We start from the raw sequence: 18087 nt of genomic DNA on the forward strand, positions 1-18087 counted from the left end.
ACACAGGGGCCCAGGAACCACCCAGAAGGAGAAACCCTCTCACAGGGCTGGGATCCAGAGCAGAGCCCAGCAGGTAGGGGCTACACATGGGGAGCTGTGGCCACTAGAGGGAGGCAAGGTTCCGCGGGACACCATATTCACCCTGAGCTAGGGGTGGGATGGGAGGAATTTCAAGGTTGTCCCTTCTGTGGGCCTCTAAACTGTTTCTACTCTGAGTTCTGGTCCTGGGCTCTCTGCCCTCCTGCCCAGCTCCAGGACTAGAAGAGGACTTGCGTCCTGTATGGGCAGGACCCATTTCTCCGCTGTTCTTCCTGTGTCACTGACACCTCAGCCATTTGCAGTTCAAAGAGCTTCTTCCCCCGCTCCTCTATGCCTCTTAACTTCAGTGTGGGCAGCTCATCTTTCCCTTCTCTCCTATCTCCTGGCGCCCCTTTCCGTTCCCCTTGGGGCACACTGTACTTTTCTCTGGGCCTCTCAGTTTTCTCTGGGGTCCACGATAGTCATCTTTCTTCTCCAACTCCTGGACTGACGAAAGACTGTTTTGGTTGGAGCCACATTTCCTTACCTCTGCCCTTTCTTCCCTCCTTCCTAGGTGGCCTTCTCTGGCAGCCATGCCCACCCCCCACCCCTCCACCCCCCAGGTACTGGGTTGGATTGGGTTACAGCTAGTTCTGTCAGGGCCTCCTGGGCCCCTCTCTCCATTTTCCCTTTGTGCCGTTGCCTGGAGACCAGCGGGTTGTGGGGGGCTGGGGCCATAAAGGGAGCTGAGGTGTGGGATGGTGGGGTGTGTGTGTGTGTGTGTGTGTGTGTGTGTGTGTGTGTGGTGTACTCCAAACGTGAATGGTGAGCCTGGCCCTCAGGTCGTGGAGGAATTGGTGGGGGTAGGCCCTGGCTTCTCGGACTCTTCTTAGTTTCCGTTCCTACCACTGCCTAAATTTTTCTTTTAGGTTCAGGTATGTCACCATCCTAGCCCATCCCTCCATGGTTAAAAAAGGAGAGAGAACAGCTCAGCCTAGAAGGGAGCTGGGAAGGGCCTGGGCCCGGGGCCCAGTGGGAGACTGAACTGAGAAGAACAGAAAGAGAGGAAATGCAATGGGGAGTGAGGAGGAGGAGTCTTGGAACAAAGTTGCGGGGGTGGGGAGAAGGGGGGGAGCATTCAAGGGCACAGAGGAAGGGAGGGCAGGGATCACCAGGGAGAGGGGGACAGGGAGCTGGCCTGGTCTCTGGAAGGCCCTGAGGGATAAAGAAGGTGGGCATGGGGTAGAAAAGTGAGTGGTCAACCAATTCAGGGGCTACGAAGAAGAGTTGTGATTCATTGCTAGGCCAAGGAAGGCTTCTTGTTCAGGTTCTCTAGTGCTTTAGAATCCGCTAGAGCTTTTGGGTAGTCCCAGAACTTGCCTGAACCTGGCCCAAGAAAATATGAGGCAAAACCCACTGAGTTGCTGTAAATCCAACTTCTTCCTTCCCAGAAGCCTGGTGGGATCCTGCTATTCAGGGCCCATCCTTGGCCTCTAGCTGGCTTGGCCCCACACATGCCCTACTCCCACCCCCAATCTGGAGAGCTAGTAAGGGCTCCCAATCCAGGCTCCAGCTCCAGCTCTTCCAGTTTCCCAGCCTCTCTCCCTCCCATTCTCTGGCCTTCCCAATCTCAGCTGCCAAAAATCACCCAGTGTCTTGGTGTCCTTTGTCCTGGGAGATGTTGCTGCTTGGTGTGGGGCCAGGGAGACAGCCCAGAAGAAGACACTGGTGGTGGACTGGTGGGGGTGCTGGCTTCAGGCTGAAGACTGGAAATGGCTGGCTGGCTGACAGTCAGGCTGCTTGGAGAGTGGGGAGGGTTGAAGGAAGAACCTGTGGTCTGGGGGTGGTGTGGGGATTGTCTCCACAGTAGGACTGGGATTGGGGCACCAGGGCACCTAGGGATTTAGCTCCATCTTGAGCCTAATCCCCACCGGATTCCTTCCCTGTGGCCCAGAGTACTGTCTGTGGTAACTTCAAACAGGTTTGAGAAGGAAAATGGAGACACCACCAGACGGAAGGGCCTGAAGATGGTGTCCTGCTCCTATAAATTAATCCCCTCCCTACACGGGGGCTTGCCCTCCCTGACTTCTATCATTTCCTTCTACTGCTTTCCCTTCCCATCTCCACTCTTGTCTTTCCCATCCTGACCTCCCTCCTCCTTCTACCACCAAAGGCCTTGTTTATCTTACATTTCCTTCTAATCTTCTTTACCCACTTCCCCCTCCACCCCAACCCCATTCTATCCACCTTTGCCTAGCCAACCGAAACCCTCCTCAGTTCTCTTGGAAATCCCCCACCTCCAGAATCCAGCCATCCCGGCGTCTCCCCACTCCTTTCCCACCCAGCACCCCAGGTCCCCTAGAATATGCCTCTGGCCCCACCTCCTTGGTCCCTTAAGGTTGCTCACCTTTCCCCTTCTCTCCATGCTGACATCTCTGGACTCTCTCCAGCTTTCCATCATCACCCCCCCCCACTCTTATGTTCTCTATTCTTTTCCCAATACCAATCACCTCCAAACAATTCTCATCCAGAAACCTCATCCACATCTGTATGTCTACATCTTTACAATTTTTTCCCCTCCCCATGACCCCAAGCTTCCATCCCATTTTCCCTCATCATCGCCCCCATCTCTCCCGCTACGTGTCTGCCACAGGCGCTGTCATCCCAAGCCTTAGTCACCCCTCCTTGTCACATACCTCACTGCCCCCAAAGCCCCCACATAGCTCCATTTTCGCAATGTACCCCCATCAGACCAATCTCTGCCACACACCCACAACCTCCTACTTCCTCTCTGCCACAGACCCCTCTGCCCCCAAACTTCTCCAGTCTCCCCCTTCTCTGCCCTTACAACCGACAGCCCCTCCTACCTAGCCCTCTCCGGTTCCCCACATTCCGCCTTGGCGAACCCCTCCCCGCGCCCCAGCCCCCTCGGCCGGCCTCGGCCAACTCGCACAGCGCCTCCTCCTCTCCGGATCCCCCTCTCTCCCCCCTCGCAGCTTGCCTCGCGCTCCCTCCCTCGCGTCTCCCTCCTGGCCCCTCTCTCCTCCGTTCCTCCGCGCTCCCTCCTTCTCCCTCTTCCTCCCTTCTCCCATCCCCCTCTCCCAAGCTCCCTCCCTTCGCCGTCCGCTTTCCTGTGCGAGTCGCCGGACGCGCCGCCCAGCCCGCCCGCAGCCCCGCGTCGGGCCGGGGCCTCGGGCCGGGACCCATTTGGGGGGGACCGCTGGCCTCGAAGAGGGGCTAGGAGGGGCGAGGGGGGACGACCGCCAGGGAAGGGGCGGGGGCCGCGGGCGGAGGCCGCCTAAGGGGCCGGGGATCGCGCGAGTGCGGGCTGCGCGGGGCGGGCGCGGGCGGCGGGCGGGAGGCGGCGGGTCAGAGCCGCGCGGAGGGCCGGCCGGGCCGCGGGGGCGAGCGGCGCGGCGGGGGCGGGCGGCGCGGCCCGGGCATTCCGGGCGGCCGGGGGGAGGTGGCGGGCCTGGGGAGGGGCTGAACGAGAGCCGGGATCGGGATCTGCTCCGGGGGCAGGCGGGCGATCGGGGCCAGGTGGGGGAAAAGGGAGGGGATGGGGGCCGCCCTCCGGGGGGGTCGGGGCCGCCGCCGCCGCCGTCGCGGCGGCGACTGAAGCCGGGAAGAGGAGAGGGGGGCGGGGGAGCGGCCGCCGCCGCCCCCCGGAGGCGCCGGAGCCCCGAATCCCGCTCGGAGCCAGCCAGCCGTCCCGAGCTACGACCAGGTAAGATCTGCTGCCGCCGGGGCCTCGGGCCCGCCCGGATTCTGGCCCGCGGCTCCCCACCCCCACCCCTCCCAGTTCCCCCTCCCGCCGCCGCCGCCGCCTCCATTTGTTATTTTCCCGATCCGGTACCCCCACTGCGGGATCTGCCCGGCCAGAGGCTGGGGTGGGGGTGGGGGCTCAGGGGGTGGGGCCGGCCCCAGAGGAGGGATGGGGGCCAGGGCACCCGGAGGATCGGGAAGGTGGAGGGAGGTGGGAGGGTCTCAGGAGGAGGGCTGATGGGGCAAGAGGGTAGCCAGGACTCCGGGACCAAAAGAGGAGCACCGAGGTGGAGGGTTGGCAGAGGAAAAAGGGGGATGCCCGCGAGGGGGCTTCGGGCGAAGGCAAAAAAGGAATAGAGATATGGCAGCGAGGTGGGGCATTAGGGCTCCAGGAAAAGGCCCAGAGCCCGGGTTTCAGAACTCGGGGTTGGGGGTGCGAGGTATAGAAGGGAAGTGGGAAATGAGGAAGGGGTGCGGTAGGTGGAAAGAGAGGGTTTGTAGCTGATGGGGGAGAATGGAACCCGGGGAAAGGGAGGCTCTGAAAGGGCCAAGGAGAGGTCCACCTTTGAGAAGAACCACCAGAGGTGTTAACAGGGTGGAAGTGGGAAGTGGATGCCTTTGTGACTCGATTGTCTTTCGCCTACTTCAGGTCACCTCTGACCTTGTTTTTCCAATCTCAGCCATAGTTACTTCTTGGAGAGGAGCACATTGGGGCTGCGTAGTGTGGTCCTCCTAAAACTAATGAGGAGGAAGATGGGAACAGTGAAGGGAGAGTTAGGGAGAAAGGGTTTCTGGGAGGGTGGAAGAGGAGGAGAGAATTGGACAATCTTACAGGCACTCCAGGCAAGTTGTGACCTCCTCCCTCAAACCCCTAGAGCACCCACTGCCCCTCTAGCTGTGGTTTCTGTGGAGGGAGGTTATATCTTCATTTCTGTTTTGAGCTCAAGATTTCCCTTTGTGCATAGGCTTATTTCAAGGGGGGTAGGTACTCTCAAGCTCCCTTCCCTGAGGGTGCTATAGGAGGGTAGGAGTTGCTTTGGCAACTGGAGGGGGAGTGGCTGGCAGAGGGACTCCTGGGATAGACTCTTGAGGGGCACGTTCTACCATTTTGTTGCCATAGCAATGATCCAGTGGGATGTCCTATAGGTGGGGGTTCCGAATCTTGATTGAACCTCAGCCTCTGGCAATGTCCTTGGGACTCCTGGCTGGGCTCGGAAAGGTGTTTCTGGTGCCGTTGGTGGATAGGAGGTTCCCCGGGGGGGGGTCCACCCGCCTTGCATCCAGGAGTCTGTTGGAACAGGTAGACATGTTATTTGCAGGTCATAGATGTTGCTCCAAGTGCCCCCCCCCCCCCCCAGCGAGAGCATGGAAATGCTTCTGTTCAACTTACACCATCTTTTGGTAGTTCTTTCTGGCCTCTACCTCCCTTATTATTAGGAACTTTTTGTATGCAGTAGTCCTTTTGCTTCTTTGCAATGATATTCTAACATTTTCTTAAGCTTGAGTCTCCCTTTCTGAGTCTGCCTCTTTCCCAGACTATCAGGGCAGTGACCCCTTCCCTCACCTAACCTTCCACCTTCTATTTCGCTGACTTTGTGGGAGTGGCTGGGCTCTCCAACAAGCCCATCCCTTGTGAGGGTGGCCCAGGGGAGAGGGCTGTGGAAATACTCTGGAACGGGAGCTGGGATACCTGGGTCTAGTCCTGGCAGTACCTCTAACTGTGGCCTTGGGCCAGTCACTTCTCTTTGAGTCTCGGCTTCATTGTAAGATGAAGGGGTTATAGATAAGATGATTTCTGAGGCCCCTCTGACCCCCCGGGATTCTAAGAAGGCTTAGACTGGTGCATTGTTATCTGCTGGTCTGGGCTGCGTTGTTATCTAGGAGTCACTTTGGACTGGTTTGTTAGTCTGGCAGGTCTGGAATGACGATGGGGGCTGGGCCAGCAATCCTGAAATTCACCCTGCAAGCCTTTCCCAGAAAGCCTTGTGCCTCAATTGTGTATTCCCTCTGACGTCCTTCTCATATTTCTCCCTTCTTTTCCTGTTAGAGACTCTTTCCCTATTTCTCACTTTTGCACCTCCCCACTCTGGTCTTTTGTCATTTTTCTTTTGCAGTAAGGCTGTGAAGGGGAATGTGTGTAGTATGTTGACAGATACATAGTAGGTGCTCCCGAAATACTAGTTACAGTGACTCGCTACTAAGGCAAGATGTTGAGGCTAAAACATGCTCCGAGTTCAGAAACGTATGTACAGCCCAACCCTAACTCTTCTCCCCTTGCCACTCCTTTCCCCCGGGATTACCTATGCTTTTATGACTGCTTTTCTCCTTCAAAGCTACTCACTGATAATTTTATCAGATCTCAGCTTTTTAAAACAGTTGCAGTAGGGGAGGGGCATACTGATTGCTGTGTTTTTCAGTTCCACTCATGCATTTCTCTGACCTTTTGGATCTCCTGGCTCTGACTTGGCCGACGGGTTCTGAGATGGGGATGAGACATGGGCACTCTCCTTTAGAGGGCTGGCAAAGACACACCAGTCACAAATAGTCATCTTTGCTGTGCTTTCGTTGAGATTGTGTTCCTCTTATGTTACATTGGGTTTTGTTCTTTGGATTTTGAGGGGGTTGACAATGTTTTAAAACCCATCTACACAATAATTCGCAAATGTGATGATAGTTGTAGTTAAAAATGGCTAGTTTGCTGAGCAGAGCATTGGTTCTAAGCTCAGAATACCTGGAGCTGTGTGTCAGCTCTTTGTGACTCTAAGTAAATTATTATTTAAGTTTCCTGGAAAGGTCAGGTTCGCCCCTTACCACCTGTCTCGGTAGGGTTCAGCGGAGATGAGTGAGAAATAATTACTCTGTATTCCTCCGGAAAAACTCGCTGTTGACTGTGGAAATGCCATTTACCCAGCCAGGCCTCCTACCTCAGAATAGGTGGCAAGGTTTACCCTGTTCCCACCAAAGCCAACAGCATTTTATTCGAAAAGACCAACTGAAGTTAGTGGTCTTACAGGTCAATGACAAGGACAGAACAGAGCACCCATATATACGTGACACCAGCGGGAGATATAGAAAGGAAGAAAACAGTGGGAAGGTACCGTTTTTGCTCTCAAAAGATCTCATGGTCAGTAATATGGAGAGACGTGATACTTAGCAAGAAATACAAATGAGTGCAAATGAAAATAGCTGACTATAGATATAAGTACAGATACAGACAGGGGATAAGGGGTGTGTCCCTGTCTAAACCAAGTGAGGGTACAGGCTCGGAAATCTGTAACTTTGTATTACATGCTCACTGATACTCACTGCTTTGGTTGGTAAAGTGAAAGTCCTGACTTTCTAGCCTTAGGGAACCCAAGCACTAGAGAGGGGCCTCTATGGGGCTCTCAGAAATGAAGTTCTGCACTTAGGGGATACCCGGGTTTGGACTCGGGATTGGTAGGATTGTGTGCATCTGTGTTATAGAATGGGACATTCTTCTCCCACCTACTCTGACGTGAAAAGATTCTTTTCGTGTTTCATGGAACTGATCTAGGCCTTCTGAGAATTCTCCCCACCAGCTTCTGATGAGACTATAGCAAAGTCTAGAAGAACTAGCATGGGCTTTGAAGTCAGGGAGATGTGGGTCTGACCCTGGTGCTGTCCCTGGTTTCTGTGTATTCATCACACAAAGTTGGGCAAGTCACAGTCTCAATCTTTGAACCTCAGTTTCCCCACCTATATAATGGAAATAAGAATACAGACTTGCTCTGCAGGGTTGGTTGTAAGCATTAAAAGCAATTGTATGCAAGGGCTTAACATAAGACTGCACTCAATAAATTACTTCATACCTCAGTTACATTTCTTTATGCTCCCTGGTAAGGTTCTGTGGAACTCGTGGACACACAGGTGTCTCCTAGGTATTGTGAGGGGTAAATAATGTGAGCCCATCGGTACATCTGAATTTTCTGCCTTCTCCAGAGATGAAAGAGATGATGTTGCAAGCAGCGTCTCCTTCACTTGTAGATAGCCAGGGTAGCCCGTGGGGCAAGTCAGCAATGTCTTACAGAGCTTGCGCCTCCTGGCCCAAAGGCCTGGGGCTGGGCCACTTACTCAGCCTCTGGATAAGCACACTAGTATCCCCTTCAGATGCTCTTCCCCAGTTCGGAGACTCTGATGATCTTTTCTAACAGGCTTCACTGAAAACAGATCCTGCAAGTTCCAGCTGCCTGCACTGGAAACTTGGAGATCCTGCTTCCTGCTTCCCAGGCCACAGCTGTGGGGAACTTGGGGTGAAGCAGAGAAGTTTCTGTATTCAGCTGCCCAGGCAGAGGAGAATGGGGTCTCCACAGCCTGAAGAATGAAGACACGACAGAATAAAGACTCAGTGAGTAATAGCTAAGATGAGAGACATGAAAGATGAGGGGCAGAGAAACTGGGGGTGAGGGCCTGGAGAGGAAGAACAGAAATAAGGCACACCATAAAGTTAGGTGCTATGTGGAAGAAACCCCTTACATTATCGGCTTGCTTCCTTCTCCCTCAGATGTCAATGAGGAGCGGACGGAAGAAAGAGGCCCCTGGGCCCCGGGAAGAACTGAGATCGAGGGGCCGGGCCTCCCCTGGAGGGGTCAGCACGTCCAGCAGTGATGGCAAAGCCGAGAAGTCTAGGCAGACAGCCAAGGTATTCTGTCCTCAGGTCCTCCCACAGGATGCCCAGGCACTGGGGCTGAGGGTGTGTGTGTGTGTGTGTGTGTGTGTGTGTGTGTGTGTGTGTGTGTGTGTTGTGGGGGAACTTCCTGTCTGGCAGAGGGTAATGGTGGAGGCTTGGCAGGTAGAAGACAGGAATTTTCTCTTTCTTTCTAACAGAAGGCCCGCATCGAGGAAGCCTCCACCCCAAAGGTCAGCAAGCAGGGTCGGAGTGAGGAGATCTCAGAGAGTGAAAGTGAGGAGACCAATGCACCAAAAAAGACCAAAACTGAGGTGGGAGACCCTAGCAGCTGTCCTGACCCATTTGCTGACCACTTTTACCCAAAAACTTCCTTTCACTCACGATTCCTACTTTAATCTCGCTTGGGATATGAGAGAAAAGTCATATCCTGGTGCTTATTAAAGGAGTCCTGTCTAGAATATGTCAGACAGATCTTTAGGGCTACAGCCAGACCACTAGATGACCAGGCAGGGCCAGAGGGGACTGGGAGTGTGGGGGATTCTAGCCTCTCCTTTTCCAGGTCCTGATTTTCATGAGGGCGCTGGGGAGGAGGTTAAAGGTGAGAGGTGTTAGTGGAAGGAACAGATAAATCATAAGGAAAATGCAGGAGTCTTTTTAAGAACCAAGGGTTTCTGGCATGTGTAGTTAATGGGGTAAATGGAGATGAGAGAAAGGTGGATATGAGCTGGTGGAAGACAGGGATTTGTGTTTAGCTGTGGATGGGGAAAAGGTGCTTGAGATGGACACTTCAGGAAGGAATGGAGTTTTTTAAGGAGGGAAACAAGACTGGCTTCTAGGGAACCGCTGAGAATGGGGTCAGGGGGAAGCCCCACATGGCAGGGAGGTGGGCTTGAGCAGGAGTATTCATCACATGGTACAGTGGTGTGCTGGGAGGGGGAAATGATTTTGTGCAAGCGAGGCCCCACATCTAGGGGAAACAAGGAAAAAGAAGAGAAAAACTGGTCCTCCTTTTTCTGCAGCAGGAGCTCCCTCGGCCACAGTCTCCCTCTGATCTGGATAGTTTAGATGGGCGGAGCCTCAATGATGATGGCAGCAGTGACCCTAGGGATATTGACCAGGATAACCGAAGCACGTCTCCCAGCATCTACAGCCCTGGAAGCGTGGAGAACGACTCCGACTCATCTTCTGGCTTGTCCCAGGGCCCAGCCCGCCCCTACCACCCACCTCCACTCTTTCCACCTTCCCCTCCACCACCAGACAGCACCCCCCGACAGCCAGAGCCTGGCTTTGAATCCCACTCTTCTGTGACACCCACTGGATATCATGCTCCCATGGAGCCCCCCACATCTCGAATGTTCCAGGCTCCTCCTGGGGCCCCTCCCCCTCATCCACAGCTCTACCCTGGGGGCACTGGTGGAGGAGTTTTGTCTGGACCCCCAATGGGTCCCAAGGGGGGAGGGGCTGCCTCTTCAGTGGGGGCCCCTACTGGGGGTAAACAGCACCCCCCACCCACCACCCCCATTTCAATATCAAGCTCTGGGGCTGGTGGTGCTACCCCAGCAAAGCCCCCTAACACTCCAGTGGGCGGTGGCAACCTACCCTCTGCTCCACCACCAGCCACTTTCCCCCATGTGACTCCAAACCTGCCTCCCCCACCTGCTCTGAGACCCCTTAACAATGCCTCAGCCTCTCCTCCTGGCCTGGGGGCCCAGCCACTACCTGGGCACCTGCCCTCTCCCCACGCCATGGGGCAGGGTATGGGTGGACTTCCTCCTGGCCCAGAAAAGGGCCCCACTCTTGCTCCTTCACCCCATCCTCTGCCACCCACTTCCTCCTCTTCCGCCCCAGCCCCCCCAATGAGGTATCCATATTCGTCCTCTGGTAGTAGCTCTGCAGCAGCCTCCTCTTCCAGTTCTTCATCCTCTTCCTCTGCTTCCCAGTACCCGGCTTCCCAGGCACTGCCCAGCTATCCCCACTCCTTCCCTCCCCCGACAAGCCTGTCTGTCTCTAATCAGCCACCCAAGTATACTCAGCCTTCCCTGCCATCCCAGGCTGTGTGGAGCCAGGGTCCTCCCCCACCGCCTCCCTATGGCCGTCTCTTAGCCAACAGCAATGCCCACCCAGGCCCCTTCCCTCCTTCTACTGGAGGCCAATCCACAGGCCACCCACCAGCCCCAACACATCACCATCACCAGCAGCAGCAGCAGCAGCAGCAGCAGCAGCAGCAGCAGCAGCAGCAGCAGCAGCAGCAACAGCAGCAACAGCAACAACAGCAGCAGCAGCAGCAGCAGCAACAACAGCATCATGGGAGCTCTGGGCCGCCTCCACCTGGAGCGTATCCCCACCCCCTGGAGAGCAGCAGCTCCCACCATGGCCATCCTTATGCCATGTCTCCCTCCCTGGGGTCTCTGAGGCCCTATCCACCAGGGCCAGCACACCTGCCCCCACCTCACAGCCAGGTGTCCTACAGCCAAGCAGGCCCCAATGGCCCCCCGGCCTCTTCCTCCTCTTCCAACTCCTCCTCCTCTTCTTCCTCTCAAGGATCCTACCCATGTTCACACCCGTCCCCTTCCCAGGGCCCCCAAGGAGCGCCCTACCCCTTCCCACCGGTGCCTCCGGTCACCACGTCCTCGGCTACGCTTTCCACGGTCATTGCCACAGTGGCTTCCTCGCCAGCAGGCTACAAAACAGCTTCCCCACCTGGGCCCCCGCCGTATGGAAAGAGAGCCCCGTCCCCAGGGGCCTACAAGACAGCCACCCCACCGGGATACAAGCCGGGCTCGCCTCCCTCCTTCCGAACAGGGACCCCACCCGGCTACCGAGGTGCCTCGCCGCCCGCGGGCCCAGGGACCTTCAAGCCGGGCTCGCCCACGGTGGGGCCAGGGCCCCTGCCACCTGCCGGGCCCTCAGGCCTGTCATCCCTGCCACCACCGCCTGCAGCCCCTGCCTCAGGGCCGCCCCTGAACGCCACGCAGATCAAGCAAGAGCCAGCTGAAGAGTATGAGACCCCCGAGAGCCCCGTGCCCCCGGCCCGTAGCCCCTCGCCCCCTCCCAAGGTGGTAGACGTGCCCAGCCATGCCAGCCAGTCAGCCAGGTGAGCCGCCGGGGTGGGGTGCGGTTGGGCCTGGAATGGGGACCGACGAAGGGGCAACGGAGACAGCCGTGCAGGCCAAGAGGGAACCCTGCGTTCTCGTGGTGCTTTCTAAAGTACTCCAGAACCTCGCCTCGCCCTTGCAGGCTGTGCAGGCCGGTTTGGGGGCAGGGTCACCGCGGGGCCGCTCTGGCCGCTCACAGGGGCTGAGCGCGCGCTGCCCTTGCGCCCGGCAGGTTCAACAAACACCTGGACCGAGGCTTTAACTCGTGCGCGCGCAGCGACCTGTACTTTGTGCCGCTGGAGGGCTCCAAGCTGGCCAAGAAGCGGGCGGACCTGGTGGAGAAGGTGCGGCGCGAGGCCGAGCAGCGCGCGCGCGAAGAAAAGGAGCGCGAGCGCGAGCGGGAGCGCGAGAAGGAGCGGGAACGCGAGAAGGAGCGTGAGCTGGAACGCAGCGTGGTGAGTGCGTCACCACCTGCGCCGTGCAGGGAGGGTTGAGGGCCCGGGGGGGGGGTCATTGCGCCCCCTTTCGGAGAGGAGGAAGCACGGCAGCCCAGGAAATGGAGACGGAAGGATTCCGGCGGAGGAATCCTTGCAATCCTCGTTTGGGGGAAGGCAAATTCAGATCAGAGTACCTGTGGATGGTAGGGAGAGCCAAGATCCAGGAGAAGAGGTTAGGGAAATTCCTGCCAGGATGAGTTCCAATAAGATGAGGCATTTTGGCCTTCAGCTGGCGAGACAAATGAGCAGCTTGGGCGGAACCAGCTGCCTTTTTCCAGACCTGCCGTTTTGACTCTGTTTCTCCCTGTATCCCACAGAAGCTGGCTCAGGAGGGCCGGGCGCCGGTGGAGTGCCCATCTCTTGGCCCGGTGCCCCATCGCCCTCCATTTGAGCCGGGCAGCGCTGTGGCTACAGTGCCCCCCTACCTGGGTCCTGACACTCCGGCCCTGCGCACGCTCAGTGAATACGCCCGGCCCCACGTCATGTCTCCTGGCAATCGCAACCATCCGTTCTACGTGCCCCTAGGGGCAGTGGACCCGGGGCTCCTGGGTTACAATGTCCCGGCCTTGTACAGCAGTGACCCAGCAGCCCGGGAGAGGGAGCGGGAAGCCCGTGAACGAGACCTCCGTGACCGCCTCAAGCCTGGCTTTGAGGTGAAGCCCAGTGAGCTGGAACCCCTACATGGGGTCCCTGGGCCGGGCCTGGATCCCTTCCCCCGACATGGGGGCCTGGCTCTGCAGCCTGGCCCACCCGGCCTGCACCCTTTTCCCTTTCATCCGAGCCTGGGGCCCCTGGAGAGAGAACGTCTAGCGCTGGCAGCTGGGCCAGCCCTGCGGCCTGACATGTCCTACGCCGAGCGCCTGGCAGCTGAGAGGCAGCATGCAGAAAGGGTGGCAGCCCTGGGCAATGACCCGCTGGCCCGGCTGCAGATGCTCAATGTGACCCCCCATCACCACCAGCACTCCCACATCCACTCCCACCTGCACCTCCACCAGCAGGATGCCATCCATGCAGGTGAGACTCCTACTTCTTCGTCTTGGTCCCTGGGGGCCACCTTGGCTTCTGGCAAGTGATTGGGCTCTTCTGTACCTCAGGCCAAGACTTCCCTCCTCTAGTCTGGCATAAGCCTCTGTCCGGGGATTGCTCCCCTGATCTTTGCCTCCCTGTCATCCCCCATCTCTTCATGCCCCAGCCTTGCCACCGGGACTGTAATAACCCACCCTCCACTCCCCTTCAGAGTCCAGCATTCCACCCATGGTAGAGGAAACCTTTGAGGGAACGCTACCTTTCTGCTCTCAGACCTCGCCCCTCGCACCCCCTTCACGTACCTGTTTCAACTCTGTTACCATTTCTTGCCATCTTCTCTCCTCCCAAGTGGAGGCGTTTCATGTTCTTCCCCATCTCTAGATCTGCGGCCTTCCAGAAAGAGCCCTATAGCTTTGGCTGGGGGTATCTTAGGTGCTAATGAGCTTTATTTACTATCCTTTTGCCATATTATTGTCCAGAACATTGCTTGATCTAGTCTTACAGTCATGGTCATTCCAGGCTCCCTTGTGCTTTCTCTCTCTTAACCTCTCTCTCTTCCTGTCTTACTTCCTAAACTTTCTAGTTCCTTTCCTCTAAGCAGTCCACATCTCTCTTTCCTTTTCTTCAGACCCCTCTGACAACTGTAATCTCCTGTTCTCTGCCATCCATATGTCCCTACTCCAGTAAGGTCTTGTCTTGGCCACCCACCAGGCCCCTAGTTCTTCCTTCTGTGCCTTCTTGTTCCTCACTGGGTCTCCCTGTGTTTGATTGTCCGTCTCTTCCCAGGCTTGGATCCCTTCACCCAAATGCATGATTTTGTCCAAACCTGCCTTTTAGTACACCTTCTTCTTCTTTACCCTCTAGCCTCTGCCTCGGTGCACCCTCTCATTGACCCCCTGGCCTCAGGGTCTCACCTCACCCGGATCCCCTACCCAGCTGGGACCCTCCCCAACCCCCTTCTTCCTCACCCTCTGCACGAGAACGAAGTTCTTCGTCACCAGCTCTTTGGTAAGGATGGAGGTGGGGGTGGGGAGGGTCTAATGAGAGAAGAGTAGGAAGGAGGAGTTTGGGTGGTGGGACTGGCCTGTTTGGGCTTGGGGAGGGATGAGGAGGTACCCAGAGGAGCTGGGAATAGGAGAAGGAGGGCTGAGCCCCTGCTCAAGAGAGGCACAGGTTTAGTGCCAGGCAGAGGTTTGAATCCTCTCCACTACTGGCAACTTGCAGGACTGGCTTTTCCCTGTTATAGTCTCAGTTTCCTCCATATGTGAGGTGGCTAGCTATCTCCTGGCCCAAAGTAAGTACTCAGCACTCCATCAGTCATGTGCCCCCTGCCCTTCCTGCCCACAGCTGCTCCTTACCGGGACCTGCCAGCCTCCCTCTCTGCCCCAATGTCAGCAGCTCACCAGCTGCAGGCCATGCACGCACAGTCCGCTGAGCTGCAGCGCCTGGCGCTGGAGCAGCAGCAGTGGCTGCACGCCCATCACCCGCTGCACAGTGTGCCGCTACCTGCCCAGGAGGACTACTACAGGTGCCGCCCGCCCCCCCAGGCCAGGAGTGACGGGATGGGAGCTTAGCCAGACTGGGGTGGGGTGGGGGCAGAAGACCGCTGGGCGTTGGGCTCCTGGGGGGGGGGGGGCCCTCCTCCACCATCCAGCTCCGTGACAGGTCAGAGTTGACCTCAGTCTCACATCTCTGCATCCCTTCTCCACCAGTCACCTGAAGAAGGAAAGCGACAAGCCACTGTAGACGCTGCAATCAAGAGAGCACCCATGGCCCCTGCATCTGGACCTCGGAGGCCTCCCTCCCAGACCGCCACCCAGAGCTGAGGAGGGAGGGGTGCTGCTCATTTGCAGGGTTTCAGCAGCTGGGCAGAGGGAGGGAGGAAGGGACAGACGGAAGGACAAGGCTCCTGTGGTATGCAGAGGTGGGGAGGTGGCGGGGGTGGGGGCAGAAAGCGCACAGTATCTTGGACCAGGTCCCTTTTTCTTGTCCCCCTGCTTTCTTCCTCCCCCGTGCCCAACCCCCGGTGGCCACCACCCCTCCCCCACCCCATTGGTGTGATTATTTCATCTGTTAGATGTGGCTGTTTTGCGTAGCATCGTGTGCTGCCCCCGCCCCTCCCCAGTCCCTGTGCGCGCGCCCCTTCTGCGATGTATGCCCCTTGCCCCTCCCCCACATTAATAATTTATATATATAAATATCTATATGACGCTCTTTAAAAAACATCCCAACCAAAACCAAACAAAAACATCCTCACGACTCCCCAGGAAGATGGCTGTGACTGGTTCTTTGCGGGCTCTGGGGGCGGAGTTGGGGGTGGGGGTGGGGGACTACTCCGCGGTGCCTGGAGAGAAAGCTGTGGAACGGGACACAAGTGGGTGTAGGGACCTGAAGAGTTGCAGAGGAGCTCTCCGAAGGGCCCAGGGCCCTGGAGCCTTGGCTCCGCTGGAGGGGTACCACGGAGCTAGTCCCTGCGTCGCAAGGCAGGGAAGTCCAGACGCTGGAGGCGGGTGGGCGAAGGGACGGTGCAGGCCTCTGACGGGGTCGGGTCTAGGAAGCCACTCAGACTTGGAGGCCTTTTGCCACTGGCCCCACAGCCAGGAGCCACCCGAGTCCAGAATCCTTTCTGTCGAATAGATTGAGAAACGGTTATGAAGCCGAAGTGCAGGGGCGTAGTTTCATTAGGTTAAAGCGATTAGAACTCTGGAGTCCTAAGTACCCCATGGTTTGAGGAGGGAGTGGGCGACCATTTCAAAAGTCTAGAAAACAAGAGAAATTGGAGGGCGTTACGCTGGAGCGCACACCCGGCACCAGGCCATTTTAGGACAGCACGAGAGCAGCCTAGCTCTTCGCGTTTACTGCTGCGAATCACTTCGTTCTCAAAAGCCGAGGGTGTGTGTGGCCAGCCGTCCCAGCCAATCAGCTTCGAGTTCATTTGCATAGGCTCGAATCGAATGTTCACAAACTCTAGAAATGGATGATATAAATAAGTTTCTTTTCCCCCTGTTTTTCCTTCTGAGAGTTATAATGTCCCCCGTTGGTTATACAGCAATAGGAATTAGAAAAACGCCACTCTGGGCTCACCCTCACCAATAGTGGCGTTCATGGATACCCCATATTCTCTCCAGGCTACTTCCTGCAGTGTTACAGCTCTTTTAGAATTTGTCTAGCAGGTTTTCCGGTTTTCACCGGAAAGCCCTCCCCTACGTTGTGTTTCCAACAATAGAGGTGTGTTTCTTATGGAGATGGAGTGTATTTGTGGAAGTTCTTTGAATGCGTCATGATGCACTGGAGGGAGGTTTTTTTTCTTTTTTCTCCTAGAATATTTCGGCGACTGTGTCGCTTTACGCTACGCCGAGAGGCTTTCTCGGCTTCCGGCTACGGCTGATGCTGCTTCCCTTCCTCCCCCATCGGCTTGGAGAACCACTTTGAGAGGCAGCTCATTTCTCCTGAGCATTTCTTTGGCTCCGCTGCACGTGCAGCTTTTGTTACCCTATGGCGTCCGCCTTGGCCCAACCCGCGGCCCTGAGCGCCGAACAAGCCAAGGGTGAGAAGCATTCTAGCCAACGGGTGGGCTTCCTGTTGGAGAAGGGTACGGGCGGAGGGTACAGAGCGAGGGGTGTGGTTGCACCGCCGGGAGATGGGGGCACCCGGTGCCATCCTTCTTTCTTCTCCAGGAGGGGTCCTTGCCTCCTAGAGCGAGGGAATCTGGGTCGAGTTTATCGGGTTAGTACGGCTTCAGTCCACTAATTCCTTGCCCTCTTCCCTGCATTCTCGTCTGGGCCCGCCGGCCATGCTCCAACGCCTACCCGGGGATGCGTCCGCCGCACAGTGGTCCTGGCCGAGGTAATCCAAGCGTTCTCTGCCCCGGAGAACGCCGTGCGCATGGACGAGGCTCGGGACAACGCGTGCAACGACATGGGCAAAATGCTGCAATTCGTGCTGCCCGTGGCCACGCAGATTCAGCAGGAGGTTATAAAGGCCTATGGCTTCAGCTGCGACGGGGAAGGTGGGTCGGACGGGGGCCGGGGGTGGCGTGGGTCCGGGAGAGGGCGCTGCATCCGTTGGGTCCCTGAGCCGTCCTCCCCTGTCTCGCCACACGGAGGCAGCCACAATCTGACGAACCGTATTGGTAGTGCGAGCCAAGCGTCTACTCTGAACTTGGGCCCGGTGAAGTCCTAAGTGTTTTTTGTAGTTACCAGTAGTTACACTGTTATCCCACTTTAAGATGAGGAAACAGACTCGGGTAGTAAACTAAGTGCCTGAGATCACGGCAGAGCTGGACCCGAACCCTCTTCTAATAGCTTCTAGGGGGATGTCTGCATGATAGTATGCTTCTGCAGCCCCTCCAAGGTGTTTTAGCTGATCTCTGTTGGAGGGTTGGCTGGTCAGTGTCCTTGAGAGAATGGCGTTCCCCAAGGGTGCCCACTGATTCAGCCCAGCTGGCTCACGGGCCTCCTGTGTTCAGGTTATAGACTTGGGATCTTGTGCATGTTCACATTTGGGGTTCTTGTGAGTAAACCGCCAAAATGGTTCACCTGATCGTGAGAAGAACACTGCTTTGGGATATTTCATTCACTGCATCCCATCCAGGTTGTGCCTGGCGTAGACCAGAAAATGGTTGATCCAAACCACACAAGGCAGAGGCCTGCTTGTGCCTTGTTTTGTAGACAGCTACCCGACCTGAGGGGGAACAGCCAGTAACTCATGCTCGAGCTGCCGCCTCCTGATATCTGGGGCACACCTGTCCCCTGAGGGTGTGGCTTGATGCTCCGCTTCCCCTTGCAGGTGTCCTGAAGTTTGCCCGCTTGGTCAAGTCTTATGAAGCCCAGGATCCCGAGATTGCCAGCTTGTCGGGCAAGCTGAAGGCACTGTTCCTGCCACCCATGACATTGCCTCCCCACGGGCCTGCTTCTGGCAGCAGTGTGGCTGCCTCCTGAGGGTTGGCCCTCCCGTGCAACACTGACCAGGAAGGGAAGACCTTAATGTTCTGGAGGATAATAAACGTGCCTGTGACTTAGCCTCAGTGTCAGTCTTT

General features: G+C 56.9%; 2 protein-coding genes and 1 non-coding gene across 4 annotated transcripts; all 3 read left to right on the forward strand.

Moving 5' to 3' along the window:
* The first annotated feature begins 3606 nt into the window (after window positions 1–3606).
* On the forward strand, window positions 3607–15319 carry ATN1 (atrophin 1). 2 transcript variants are annotated; one of them, XM_045781115.2, is made up of 10 exons: window positions 3607–3745; window positions 7956–8149; window positions 8306–8443; window positions 8629–8742; window positions 9451–11525; window positions 11759–11981; window positions 12341–13037; window positions 13914–14057; window positions 14397–14577; window positions 14762–15319. In XM_045781115.2, exons 2-10 carry the CDS (start codon window positions 8123–8125, stop codon window positions 14793–14795), a joined length of 3633 nt encoding a protein of 1210 aa, XP_045637071.2. In that variant the 5' UTR covers window positions 3607–3745; window positions 7956–8122; the 3' UTR covers window positions 14796–15319. The 2 variants fall into 2 exon arrangements, with proteins under 2 accessions (XP_045637071.2, XP_045637072.2); XM_045781116.2 differs by having other exon boundaries at window positions 9454–11525.
* Window positions 15320–16139: 820 nt separating this feature from the next.
* Window positions 16140–18069, forward strand: C25H12orf57 (chromosome 25 C12orf57 homolog). The gene is made up of 4 exons (XM_045781120.2): window positions 16140–16277; window positions 16371–16596; window positions 16882–17058; window positions 17838–18069. Exons 2-4 carry the CDS (start codon window positions 16545–16547, stop codon window positions 17987–17989), a joined length of 381 nt encoding a protein of 126 aa, XP_045637076.1. The 5' UTR covers window positions 16140–16277; window positions 16371–16544; the 3' UTR covers window positions 17990–18069.
* Window positions 16189–16250, forward strand: LOC123781699 (U7 small nuclear RNA). The gene has a single exon (XR_006776794.1). It is a non-coding gene; the product is annotated as a U7 small nuclear RNA (small nuclear RNA).
* Window positions 18070–18087: the final 18 nt, after the last annotated feature.

The sequence above is a fragment of the Ursus americanus genome, chromosome 25, assembly GCF_024610735.1.
Source record: "Ursus americanus isolate L20-20 chromosome 25, mUrsAme1.1.p, whole genome shotgun sequence".
In the NCBI taxonomy this organism is placed as follows: Eukaryota; Metazoa; Chordata; class Mammalia; order Carnivora; family Ursidae; genus Ursus; species Ursus americanus.